The sequence below is a fragment of the Oncorhynchus tshawytscha genome, linkage group LG13, assembly GCF_018296145.1.
Source record: "Oncorhynchus tshawytscha isolate Ot180627B linkage group LG13, Otsh_v2.0, whole genome shotgun sequence".
NCBI lineage: Eukaryota > Metazoa > Chordata > Actinopteri > Salmoniformes > Salmonidae > Oncorhynchus > Oncorhynchus tshawytscha.
Genome location: NC_056441.1, coordinates 53483217 through 53497247, shown reverse-complemented (window position 1 = coordinate 53497247; position 14031 = coordinate 53483217). Strand labels below are relative to the sequence as shown.

The 14031-nt window shown below is 43.6% G+C and overlaps 1 protein-coding gene across 2 annotated transcripts in view; it reads left to right on the top strand.

Moving 5' to 3' along the window:
- The window catches only part of LOC112265129 (RNA-binding protein Nova-1), a 55041-nt gene that overhangs the window by 1917 nt on the left and 39093 nt on the right, over positions 1–14031 (top strand). The window contains exons 2-3 of one of the 2 annotated variants that reach the window (XM_024442190.2): positions 939–1013; positions 10465–10608. In XM_024442190.2, coding sequence (XP_024297958.1) covers positions 939–1013; positions 10465–10608 — 219 coding nt within the window. The remainder of the gene's footprint in view (positions 1–938; positions 1014–10464; positions 10609–14031) is intronic. The other variant, XM_024442191.2, reaches the window with a different exon arrangement.

Genomic DNA, 14031 nt, shown 5'->3' with positions numbered 1-14031 from the left:
GCTTACAAAACATTTTTGAAGGTAAACAAAATATATTGTAGAATATTAATTTGAGTGTGGTGCGCCTACCTACCACACACATAACAATATCATGATATTGTTTACAACCAGAAATAGCTATATAGTAACCGAAAAAGTAATTTCCCACAATGCATTACGATGATCAAACGCTGCCAAAGAAATGAAGTGAGACAGCTTTGTTAAAAGGAATCAATACTCAGCTGCACATATCTAAAAAACCATGCAGCACTCTTGGGAGACATTACCTACACACACATCTCATCCATTTGACCAAATGAAATGTCTGTGATTATGAGAACAGCTAGAGTGCAGTAACTACCACAACTTTCCCATGGAGTATTGTAGTCAGACGCCCAGTCAAAACACTTACACACATGCGTCTACTCAATGAGATTGTACCGTAGTAAAATGCCAGTTTTGTTTTTCTTTAAAAATTGGAATGACTTCCTCAGAAGTGATATAAAGAGCAAGGTCCCGGAAAGATACACGCTTTATAAGAACACATAAATGCTCAGACATGATGACTGCCAAGTAGTAAAGCATTGTAGCAGCAACCGCTTCAATAGCTTGATGTTTTAATATTTGCATTGCACACAAACATTCAGAACTTGTTCACTAAAAATCCACTGAGACCATTCTAAACGATACCCCCGTCATCACAATACTCACGAGTAATTGAATGTGTCAATAGCAGAGCAACCATTTACACTGTACGTAGGCTAGCTAGAGGCCTGTCCATATTGGAGCCCAATACCTAAATCAACAGGCCTCATGTGCAGGTTGTTTGTGGTTAAACAGAACCAGTTGTCGACTTCAGGACATTGATGCCAGTTACAGGGGAGCACAGTACCTCATAATTATGTGTGATAACATTAGTTTTGCCACACACACACAATGTGCTTCCTCTTCCTGTATAGTGGCCTTCCTGCAGCCCCTTTTTGAAACTGAAGGCATTGTATTCCCTCACCAGGAATCACACTCTGAGGCACATGGTAAGAGAGACACTTTGATTTTGTTATTATTCTAATTTCTTTTGCTATTCGCTTACTAAATTACAATATTGTTATAGCAGTTTGACAGTGATAATGAATAGTTCCTAAAGAAAGGCAAAAAATAGTCTGCTAAAATAACCCAATCTTTTCTGAAACTATTTCTGGAAAACCTCTAAATCTGATTTAATATATTTGGCCTACATCTTTAATTGAGCTAAACTGATTAAATGTATCTCAATTCATAAGCATCTTATGTATATGGACTATCATGGAAGCTTTGATTATAAGCATATCATCTGCAGAAAATGTAGGCATATGTTTACGTTTTATATACGTAAATCCATAGCATCCATTTTCATGTTAAACTGCCATGCTTATTTTGCCATGCTATTCACATTTGTGGAATTGAAAAGGTTATCACATTTGTAATATTTGCACATCTATTGGATATGTTGTGTATATGAAATTGGTTGTTGATCATTTCGTAATTGACCCGATCACCTTCATTCCTTTTGCATGACATTGTAAAAGGGGGGATTGATTGGGAATGATGATAACGTGGATTAGACATATTTAAACCTCAATGGATGTTGTGTTCTCTAAATATTGTCTCTCTTCTGTTCATCTCGGTCTCGGTCATACTGCAGAAGAGATGGGATGAGAGGGCATTGTGCTGTAACCTATAGAGGCTCTAAATCATGATTATATGTTACATAAGGTGACATTCATATCAAAGGGGGGGGGGGGAATCACTGACTCCCTTGGTTTGATTTTTTTACCATCCACATGCTTGACTTGCTCCCACTGCATACCCATGGGATGCATATTCAGATAGGTCTTCAGCCCAACTCCCCTCTTATAAATAAAAAGATTCTGTCCACTATAATAAGATATGTTGAAGTCATTTCGTTAATGGATGGACTGGCACCAAAGTGGCTTCAGTGGACAGTGGTGAGGAGGCCTTCTAATGCCCTTGCCAAATGACGTGAGGAGACTGTGAATACGTCCGTGGAGGGTGAACAGAGGGGGGGGCGATGAGGACCCAGACGAGTAGTTATTCTCCAACCCACCCCACCCCCGTCTGGCAGATACCATACAGAGCACTGAGCCATCGGTCTATAGGACAGGGCCTTTGATGTAGGCGATCGCATCACTCGTGTTTTGTGTTGCTTACCCCTCCGGAGCTGAGCTGACTTACCTTCCCCCGGATCTATCCATTGGTGCTGAGGAGAATGCGTCACACTTTCACAGAGTGAAAAAGCCCAAAATATAGCAGAGCTGGTTATTATAAAGGCTTTGCATAAACATTTGGATATTGATTTGTCAATGATGGTGAAGGAGCACTATGAACAAAGGGCAAATATAAGCGTTGTCCCGGCCTATCGCCTGCTAATCTCATAGCCACCCAGTGTGTGTCAGCTCGGGCTGTTGTAGCCAAAACACTGCGTGTCCTCCCACTTCTCTGCGGCATGGCTGTTTTTCAACTGAGCGTTTCTAGGCAGCACGGCGCTCTCTTTCTCTCCATCCATGCTAATCATGGTTCTCCTTCAGACCATCACGACTGCTCCCTCTTCTCCACCTACCCACCCACCTCATCAATCACCAGCTGCCATTCACTACCTACCCCCAGCAACCACATGCAGCCGTGTCTGCCCATCGATCCCCATCCATTACCATGAACATGAAGGGGGCGCTGCTTCTTCTTCTTCATCATCTGTTCTTTTTTTAAAGCACTGCGTCAAACAAAATAAAAAAAATCCCATTGTATAGGGCGGGGTTTCGGGTGATGCTCTCGAAATGGTTGCTTACAATTGGACACTGAAGTCGCCTGTCTCCTCCAGCCCGCTGCCGAGTGGAGGAGAGACCTCACAATGAATATGGATGAGAGCGATGAAAAGAGCGATGCAGAGGGGAAGATCTAGCCCCCTCTCGAAACAGCCGTGCTTGACGAACAATGCATGGCGCTTTTCACACACTCAAATACACTGGAGATGGAGTGCCGCTCAGCATGGGCATTAGCATAGTTCAGATAGCCGTGTCCGGAAAGGCTCAAATGTGGACACTACAAGGGGGGACATTTTGAAAAGACTATACACTGGTTAGACCCAACCGAAACACATTATGCATCTGGCTACTTAAGGAACAGAGGACAGCCACCAAGAAGTTCATACAGATTCACTGGTGACCTTGAAAATACCCCGCGACAACAGAATGGCTACAGATGTGAAATACTTTTTATTTGGTCTTATTCATGTTCTAGGTTTCATGACTCAGAGTAACCCCATATACAACCAAGACAGGTGGTTGTCCACTAACTGGTGTGGAGATTTAACTTGAACAAAAGGAGTGGAGGGTGAGACTAAGCTCCGCTCCCCCACACAAACTCACCCAGCTTAAGTGAACTGGATTTTTATTACACCCCAATACTTTAGCCTAGCCCAGAGGCACACCCAGCCCCCGACACCAGATCCCCAGATTTGAACCGTCCAGGCTGATGGAGCCTATTCTGGGCTCCAGGACTCCTGGGAGCCCCTAGCAACAGATTGCTGTGTTTACCAACTAGTTTATTATGTCAGATGCCTATTCATTATTTATTGTAGCTACCCCTTACATACACACATAATGACACGCACACTCTTGAACAAATGACACTGATCCAACGCCAAGCATAGTAGGAGTAAGACATGTTGGATGTATTCTGATCTAGCTGGCTCACTTTGTTGTTTTCCCAGTAGTTGGTGAGTTGGAAGCAAAATGCTTTTTTATTTTACCTTTATTTAACTGGGCAGTTAAGAACAATTTCTTATTTACAATGGCGGCCTACCCCGGCCAAACCCTAACCGGTATGACGCTGGACCAATTGTGCGCCACACTATGGGACTCCCAATCACGGCCTGGTTGTGATACAGCCTGGAATCAAACCAGGGTCTGTAGTGATGCGTCTAGCACTGAGATACTGTGCCTTAGACTGCTGCGCCACTCAGGAAGTTAGAGATTCGCAAGCCAATGCTAACTAGCGTGCTAGCAGATACCTATAGACTTCCATTCATTACACTAACGCTAGTTAGCAATTGCGCTAGCACTAGTTAGCAACTTTCTTAAAACTGTGCGCGTAGACATAAAAATGGTATCCACAAGTTTATCTGACTCTGGGGACGTAGATAAAGGGCCTCGTTGCCAAAATCCTGAAGTATACCTTCCAAGTTGTATGCACTGACAAGTAAGAGGAAATGACTGTGTTCCTCCAGAAACTTGAACTGCTGGGATCCTGTCTGTGTTGTGTAAGAGGAAAGAAAGCAGACCAGGAACTACAATCCTGATGCCTAACATCTGCTCGGGGCGGATCACATCTCTGTCAGGTCCATGCTCATTTATATCAATCCATCCACAGTCCTCACTGGGACGTATCAGCTAAATATTTAAAACCAACAGTTCAGCCGAAAGCCTCTTCTCACCAGACATACTAATTCAATCTAAGGGTGTTCTGTCCTAGCCTTCCTTGGTGACACCGTCGAGGAACTAAATCTGACCGGGTTAGAGCGAGTGGTTTTATGTTCCCTATCAGAGATCGATGTAGAATGCGTGCTGATTGTCTAGACAGGAGTAGCCGAGCAACTGTGCACAGTCATCATGCTTGAATTAGTAAGGGCTGCATTCAGGATTATCATCTCAGGGACTGGGACTCGCCATGATACAGTCAGATCTGTTTAAAACAAGTATCTTAAACAGAGACAATTAGAACCTAATTGTCATGTATAAAAAAAAAATGGCCCACTGTGTATGAAAGGTGTGTGTTTACTGTTTATGAGATGTTTCTATGGATATACAGTATGTATGTATGTCCACCTGTCTGTCTGTGTATTTGTTGTATTTGTGTGTGTATACGTGTGTTGTGTAGCGTGTACCAGGGTTCATGTGCAACAGCAGAACCCGTTTGTGTTTGATATTACTTATCAATTGAGGCTGGTTAAAAGTAGATCTACCCCAATCAAAATGAGGTCAGTCTTGGCTTTATTTGGAATCTGGGTCATTGCAGAACACAGAACACAGGCAGTTCTGCTGCTTCTTATACTCAGAGTAGGCAGGCTCACTGTCAGGCAGTGCTGTGCGGGAGAAAACAATTCTATAACCTGCTTTAAAACACAAAGGTCCGTCCCAGCTCTATGTAGGATTTCATGTCTATGACCTTACTCACAGTTAGAAGGGAAAGTATCGTATTTCCTCCTCGTGTAAAGCGCTCTCTCTCCATCGCCCTTGGGTTGGTTCAACAGACCAGGTCCCAGACGGTGCCAATGGTGCAGTTCTATGATTTGGAGCATGCCGAGGAGAAAAGCCGTGCTTAGAAAACACTATTTCTAACAAACACAGACTCTCTGCATACACGCACGTATGCACACACACACACACACACACACAACACAACAAGTGGGGGTGCATCGATTAATGAGATTATAGCAGGACCAGTGAGTGTTTCGATGAAAGATAATGAACTCTCTCAATTAGCTGATGATTCCCCTGGCCAGACCAAAACCTAATTCTGTCTGCCTGCCTGCACCCCTCTCACCATCACCGTCACTCTATGAGGTACTCAGTGTTCTTGGTTAGAAATACGAGACACTCCTGAATACATGCTAGGAAGTCATCAATACACATGCAAGAGGTGTCGCTATTTTATTGCATCTCAAATCAAAAGTGTGAGGGTAGCCATCATTATAATCGGTGTCGTAACTCATGACCCCGCACCCCCCTCCCCCTTCTCCACATCTTGCACAGTGGATTGATTGCTGTTGCATTAGTATAGAACAGGTATTGTGCCTTGTTCCATCAACAGTGAATGTGTGTCGTGAAGTGACACAAAACCATGCCCTCTTAATAATAATCCTATTTATATCTGCCGCCTTGGGGGAGGCAACCTGGATTAATTGTGGTGGAATATTAGGAGAGGAGGAGAGGACCCAGGCGATTGGTTGAGACACTGGGATACATTGTCACCTTAACCCTTAAACTACCAACATATTTTACATACATTAGTTACCATCTTGAGTCAGCTTAATTATTTTCAAAACATCATTAGACATGTAAATAATGTTATCAGATAATAAAAAAATAAAATATTAACAGATTGTTATTTTAGCTACGGTTTTAGCTACGGTTAATTAGCATATTCTGTAAACACGAAAATAAGAAAAAAATCCCTTATACACATCCACATTAACACTAAAAAGCTGATTTACCATCATTTGATTGTAATATCATTCAGTTATGTAAATATGAATTGTGTCATATTTGTGGTAAAAATGTCTGTCATCGAAAGGGGCAGTACACCAAAATTTGAAATATGCTACATTTTTGGGACAAAAAGGAATTCACTCATTGTTCCTGAGAGACATATGGCTTAGTTTGCTTTATTTACTTACCCCACAGCCAGCATTAGCATCACTGCTAGTGAAACAATGGGAGTGGTAGGGTCTAAGGCAGGATGCTTAAAAAAAGCATACCCAAATCCTTAAAGTCACTTCAAAACAAATGTTATAGCAACCAAAATACCATAACGAGTTGCACATATAGAATATTGGAGGATATTAAAGGAATTCTGGTATTTATATATAATTTTCTGTAGAATAACTATTTTTTGGAGAGTACACACCAATACAAAAGTATATACAAATCAGCACCGCCAGGCTACACTCGGCAGGTAGCCTGGCGGTTAGGAGCGTTGGGCCAGTAACCAAAAGGTTGCTGGATTGAATCCCTGAGCTGACAAGGTAAAAATATATCGTTCTGCTGCGGAGCAAGGCAGTTAACCCACTGTTCTTTGGGCGCCGAAGACGTGGATGTCGATTAAGGCAGCCCTCCGCACTGCTCTGATTCAGAGGGGCTGGTTTAAATGTGGAAGATGCATTCAGTTGTACAACTGACTAGGTATCCCCCTTCCCTATATATACATTCAGAGGGGAAGCTAACTGGTTTCTGTGTTACAATTCTACCAAGCATTCATACCACTGACATACTTTTATGAGCTATTTTGACTGCGACTAAGCATGTATCTTAGGTCATTTTGACTTTGTACACGGTCATACCTAGTTATAATCAGTTATAACCATAGGCAAGTACATAAGATGCTCCATATCCATATCTCAGGTCAAGATCACTCCAACAGGTCCCCCTCCACCTAAATAAAAAAAAAAACTTTGTCCATTACAGCCAACAGAGGCTCGATATAACACACCCCTTCTTACATGTTTCTCTTGGGGTCAATCTTCTCCAGGTGAACCAGGGACTTGAGCTGCTCAGCTTAATATTATGTCTCTGGAGAAACCTGGATTCAAATCAATCGTTTTTTGGATTTTCCCGAGAACAGGGATCTCCCACCCTGTTCCTGGAGAGCTACCCTCCTGGAGGTTTTCATTCCAATCCCAGTTGTAACTAACCCAATTCATCTTATCGACTAGCTCGTTATTAGAATCAGGTGTGCTACATTTGTGTTGAAAAAACCTACAGGACGGTAACTCTCCAGGAACCGGGTTGGAGGGCCCTGCCCTAGAATAATGACTTTTCGGAGAATACACAGAGATTCAAAACATATCTGAGTTCTGTATTGCAGTTCTATCAAGTATTTAGACCATTGGCAGACTTGGAATACCTATGGCAGATTTTCATATTCACAAAAATAAGGTGCTTTTGTACACAGTCATACGATACGTGGTACAGAAAAGTCTCATTTTAGGTGAGTACATGGGGAGCTATATCTTTGCAGTTGATCCGTCTATCTGATACAGGTCCCCCTAAACCCTCTGGTGGCATGGATAATTTGTAATTATGTCCCCAGAGAAACCTAGATTCAAATGAAGGTCCTATATATACCATTTCAATCGGCAGAATGATGTGTATTTGGCTGGGGGACAGAATGACCCCAAAGGACTTGAATGTAAAAAATGAAAATCCAAACAATTATTTCAATTTATTAAGAAAAAGTGGACTGACAAAGTCATTAAAAAAATTGAAGAATTGAATAAAACCACCTTAGGGCTATGATCAAAAGTATGCCTATGGGGTCAGAATGTCCCCAGTCAGTAGTTTGAGGGTTAAAGTCCCTGTCAGGGAAGAGGCTATAGACCTTAAAGTCCCTGTCAGGGAAGAGGCTATAGACCTTAAAGTCCCTGTCAGGGAAGAAGCTATAGACCCTAAAGTCCCTGTCAGGGAAGAGGCTATAGACCTTAAAGTCCCTGTCAGGGAAGAGGCTATAGACCTTAAAGTCCCTGTCAGGGAAGAGGCTATAGACTTTAAAGTCCCTGTCAGGGAAGAGGCTATAGACCTTAAAGTCCCTGTCAGGGAAGAGGCTATAGACCTTAAAGTCCCTGTCAGGGAAGAGGTTATAGACCTTAAAGTCTCAGTCAGGGAAGAGGCTATAGACCTTAAAGTCCCTGTCAGGGAAGAGGCTATAGACCTTAAAGTCCCTGTCAGGGAAGAGGCTATAGACCTTAAAGTCCCTGTCAGGGAAGAGGCTATAGACCTTAAAGTCCCTGTCAGGGAAGAGGCTATAGACCTTAAAGTCCCTGTCAGGGAAGAGCCTATAGACCTTAAAGTCCCTGTCAGGGAAGAGGCTATAGACCTTAAAGTCCCTGTCAGGGAATAGGCTACAGCCGGTAGCTGGCTTAAGGCTTCCACATGCTTCAGTTCAGCTGGCGCCTAGGTATGCAAGTGTGCTCGACCGCTTGAAAAGACCTTTGCTTGAAAAACTAGAAAAAACTGTTTGTCTATCTTGAGATGCCGTAGCCAGTAAAACACTTCCTCAAAATAGTCACAATTCAAGAAATCTGTCATTCATTTGGACATCATTTGGACATCAGCCAAGGAGATCTTAGTTGCACAATTTTACATCTAACTAGGATGTTTGGTGCAGTATTTCTCCAGTGAACAAATGTGCATGAAAACAAGTCGTCTATCGTTGAATGGCAACAAACACTTAAATGAAGAAACCCTACTGGTGACCAATCACCGACGAAGGGGCGTAGACTTCGGCTTTTGAACTTCGGCTTGCCTCGAGAAAGAATGTTGCGTGAACGAACAGCAAAAAAAAAAAAAACTGTCCCAAATGAACAAAAATGTCACAGAATGTTGTTATAATATATGTAGGAACTGTTCTGAATTGTTTTGGATGGGAAGCATGTGGACGCTTCAGGAGGCAGGTAGCTATCGCCCTTCAAAACAAATGTACTTTTGTTCCGGGGGGGGGTGTTTCTTCTATGCTGCTAAACCTCCATCTGCCCGCTTTGAAGCAATGCCTTCATGTCTTTGATGTTTCAGTTGTGTTTCTAGGCCTGTGTGCCTTCATGTCTTTGATGTTTCAGTTGTGCTCCTAGGCCTGTGTGCCTTCATGTCTTTGATGTTTCAGTTGTGTTTCTAGGCCTGTGTGCCTTCATGTCTTTGATGTTTCAGTTGTGCTCCTAGGCCTGTGTGCCTTCATGTCTTTGATGTTTCAGTTGTGCTCCTAGGCCTGTGTGCCTTCATGTCTTTGATGTTTCAGTTGTGCTCCTAGGCCTGTGTGCCTTCATGTCTTTGATGTTTCAGTTGTGCTCCTAGGCCTGTGTGCCTTCATGTTTTGTCCTATATCCAAGAAGGGTGGGCTGAGAGCGATGTCAAAGTTTTCTCTGTTAATGTATACAGTAGTTTCGAAACTGGCCAAAGTGTAAGGGACATTTATGGAAACCAGACTGTTGTAGCAGTAGATGGTGTATATAAGGGAATATGGTTATGCAATGTGTGACTGTGTTTCCAAAAGCATTACATCTATCCAATTAGATTTAACAAATCCCATCCCTTTATTAATAACGGTCTGCCGAGATGATGACAAAGAGTAGGTTCTTCTGTGAAACGCAAAAATTAGATTAAAATAATTAGTGAAATGATTTACAGCTGAGGCCTCCCTGGTGGCGCAGTTGTCTAGATGTGCCGCCAGAGATTCTGGGTTCGAGCCCAGGCTCTGTCGCAGCCGGCCGCGACCAGGAGGTCCATGGGGCGACACACAGTTGGCCCAGCGTCGTCCGGGTTAGGGAGGGTTTGGCTGGCAGGGACTAGCTACTCCTGTGGCGGGCGACTCCTAGGTGTACGGTGTTTACTCCAACACATTGGTGCAGCTGGCTTCCGGGTTGGATGTGTGTTGTGTCAAGAAGCAGTGCGGCTTGGTTGGGTTGTGGCTCTTGAACTTTGCCTCTCCCGAGTCCATACGGGAGTTGCAGCAATGAGACAAGACTGTAACTACTACCAATTGGATACCACGGAAATGGGGGGGTTTACAGCTGTAAATGAAAAAATGAAAGAGGATAGTTGTTGGGGGAGAAAGAGGGTGCAAAACAGAGATGGATGATAGTGGCTATATGATTTTACTACAGGTAAATGGATCACCTGAGTGTAGTATATTCTTACTTCCTTTTCTGTTTCCTGCCTGCAGAGGAAGGTGAGTACTTCCTGAAGGTTCTGATCCCCAGCTATGCGGCCGGCTCCATCATTGGCAAGGGCGGACAGACCATCGTCCAGCTGCAGAAAGAGACCGGCGCCACCATCAAGCTGTCCAAATCCAAAGACTTCTACCCTGGTGAGTGCTCATTGACCAGTGCTATATTTCAATCAATGACGCTGTATTTTAGAGATCTTTCGATATACAGTAAATAAGCTTATTTCCGGAGTGTCATATATGAATTTATTTTCTGACCTCTGCCTCTCAAAGAGGCTACCCTTTTCCCAGACGTGTTGTGTCTGAAACCTGATTCCACTGGTTAACAGACATGGCCTCTGTCAGGGCTCAGGTTTCATGCAGCCGTGGAGCGAACACAGAGTCAAGTTCACCACAGATACAGGATTAGGGTTAATTAAAGGTGAAATTGTATTTGCCTAAACTCTTAATTCCCTCATGACGTTACATTTTGCACAGCTAGACACATGAGATGCGCCTCAGCTATGTACCCAGGCTGTCAGTGAAGCAGCCTGTGTGCTCGATGAGAATTTGCTCTGTACATCGCAGGCAGGAAGGGATACATTGAAATTATGAGACGAACCAATCACTGTACATGCTATATCTCTATCGCACTCAATGGGATTCTTGTCTGGACATGTGAAATGGGAGAAGGTAGAATCAGTTTCAGATGTTGGGCTCCTTGTTAGAAGAGCATTCTAATTCCCTGTACATCCTTCTACTGCTAGCCATGTCAACAGAACAGGCCATCTCTATTGTATCTCCTCTCCCTGGGACTCAAGACCCCATACTCCAGCCAGCTAGAGCAGATGCAAGATGCAAGACCCCCACCACCCCCCAACACTCCTCCCTTATTGCAATTGGCAGTAACTAGCGATCTTATGTTGAGAACGGTTGAGATAGAGAGTGAAAAGGACCGCAGAAAGAGGGAGGAAGAGAGTGAAAGGGGGCTAAAGAAAGAGATGGCTGTAAGGGCCCCTTTCTGTCGTCTTGGAGGAGTGCGGGGGGGGTCCTTCCTCTGCACTGAAGGAGGCATCTGTATGCAAATGAGCACCGGGCGGCTCTTCCTGGGTGACAAATCAAAAGGTCCACCTGCTGCGATGTCCCGTCTGGGAGGGGGGCACGGAGGGAGGCGCTGGGCGTAGTGGGTGCCGTGGGGAATGATGAAAAAAGTTGAATCAAGTCAGAAGCAAATGGCCGTGTAGCGCTTGAGACTCTGTCCCACCGCACAAGACGTGCTCCCTCAATTCAACCTGGGATAGTGCCTCACCGGCATTTCATTCCCAACCAATTAGTTGGCCACAGCAGTATTGGGCCGAGACAGGCAACATTCATTATTATTGGATACAGCCCCTTAGATACAGCCCCTTCCAAATATAGGCCACTGCAATGTTTACTGGAAAGTAGAGGCCATATTTTACTGCGACCTTGCGTGGACAGAGTGGAGGCGCGCTGCTCAATTTTACAAGGGCTGAAAAAAACGTCGATTAGAAAGAAGATCTCTGTATGACAGCGTCTTTGCTCATACCTGCAGGTGTCTGGGCCTATAGGGAGAGAAGGTTAAGGATGCTGCGGCCACTCGTGTCCTCCATTACTCTTTCTTTGGGGATCACAAGCAGAATAACGATATTAAGACATTAGCCATCGCACCCAGAGCGCAATTGGAACTGATCAAATCAAATCAAATGTTATTTGTCACATGCGCCGAATACAACAGGTGTTGGCCTTTACCGTGAAATGCTTACTTACAAGCCCTTAACCAACAACGCAGTTTAAGAAATGGAGTTAAGAAAATATTGACTAAATAAACTAAAGTAAAAAAGAAAAAGTAACACAATCGAATAACAATAACGAGGCTATATACAGGGGGTGTACAGGTTAGTACAGGTTATGTGCGGGGGTACAGGTTAGTCAGGCTTTTCCCGCTCATGCTGTGTGTGATATTGACATTTGAGAAATGCTGGAAACTGATTAAGAAAGTCAATGTCAACATTTCTCATTTCATGCCTTCAGATAGGCTCCTGAGTGGCTCAGAGGTATAAGGCACTGCATCTCATTGCTTGAGGCGTCACTACAAACACCCTGGTTCGATTCCAGGCTGTATCACAACTGGCCGTGATTGGAGTCCCATGGGTTGGCGCACAATTGGCTCAGCGTTGTCTGGGTTTGGCCGTCATTGTAAATAACAATTTGTTCTTAACTGACTTGCCTAGTTAAATAAAGGTTCAATTAAAATTAAATAAAAAAACAATTAAATGGCAAAGAGCCCCAAGGTGCTATATGCTTGTTCACTTTCATATGTTAGCTGCTGACTAAGGAATACAAGAAGATAGCTAGGTGTTTTCCAGTCCAATTATCATTGAGGTGATGAGCTTACTTGTTCTGGGTCACCTCTCCAGTCTTTGGAAGATGTCTACTGTCTCCAGAGACCGTAAGTAGGTCAAGAGAATGGAGGTGGTGTCTCCTTCCCTCCTTTAAATTGAGGACCCGCTGCAAATTTGGGAGATACATTACAGTAAAATGCTTATTGTCACATGGTTCATAAAGACCACAGCCTTTACATGTTTTTGACCTATGAACCCACCTACAGGCTACCACCTCCAAATCGTTTGTCGTTGTCCACCTGTGACACCCATCCCTTAGGATGCCCTCCCGGTATGAAGTCACCACAGGGTCGTTTTAATGGGATTCAAAGGTGAAGATGGTGGAAGAATAAAGAACTCTCCCTTGAAGTGAGCGACAGTCCCCCCCCCCCCCGACTTGTTGTTTGTTCCTCAATGTTGACTCTCTCCACGTTTAGTGTATCCTGACCAACCGCTCACTGATCTTTCCCTCCAGCTTCTCTGTCCCTCCCTATCGCTGGAGCGAGGCACCATATTGAAGCTTTGTCTTAATCCTCTGCCATGATTTCGGTTTTCAGTATTTAATACCTTGCCAAACCCCACAGCCCTTCCCACTGCCCCCCAGGCATTATCAACATTACTGATTTCGCCCTTCTAAGCCGCTTAGGCTCTAAGCTTTTTGACTGAGGGATGAAAACCCGCAATATTGCATATCCAACTCGTTTGGGTGAAATTAGTTTTGTGTTTGTTTTCATTTACGGTCTATTTTCTAGATGAATCATTATTACCGTCTGTGGTTTAATTCAGTTATTCAGTTAATTCAGTATGTTATCTAAATACAATTATTGATGTTGATTCTGACTGATTGTCAGAAATATTGGGATGAATGCATAGTTTGATGTGCCATGCCGCTTAACTGAGAGCTTCACTGTTGATATGAAGTTATGTTGTCGATTGCCCTCTCTCTTTTCACTTCTGGTCAGCCATTCCAGGCTGTAGTTTTATTCCAGGAAGTGATGCTGTTCAGGGGAGTAGTTAGATATGGGAAGGGGCATTTTAAGGCTAATGGTGGAAGGATACCACTATTTTGACTGTATTTTGATGTTAAACTCCGTGAACTCACACCTAGAGACAAACCAGTTTCATTGGGTTGAGATAGTTTTGCCTTGAACTGTCAATGATTTCTGTCATTGATTACCTTTAG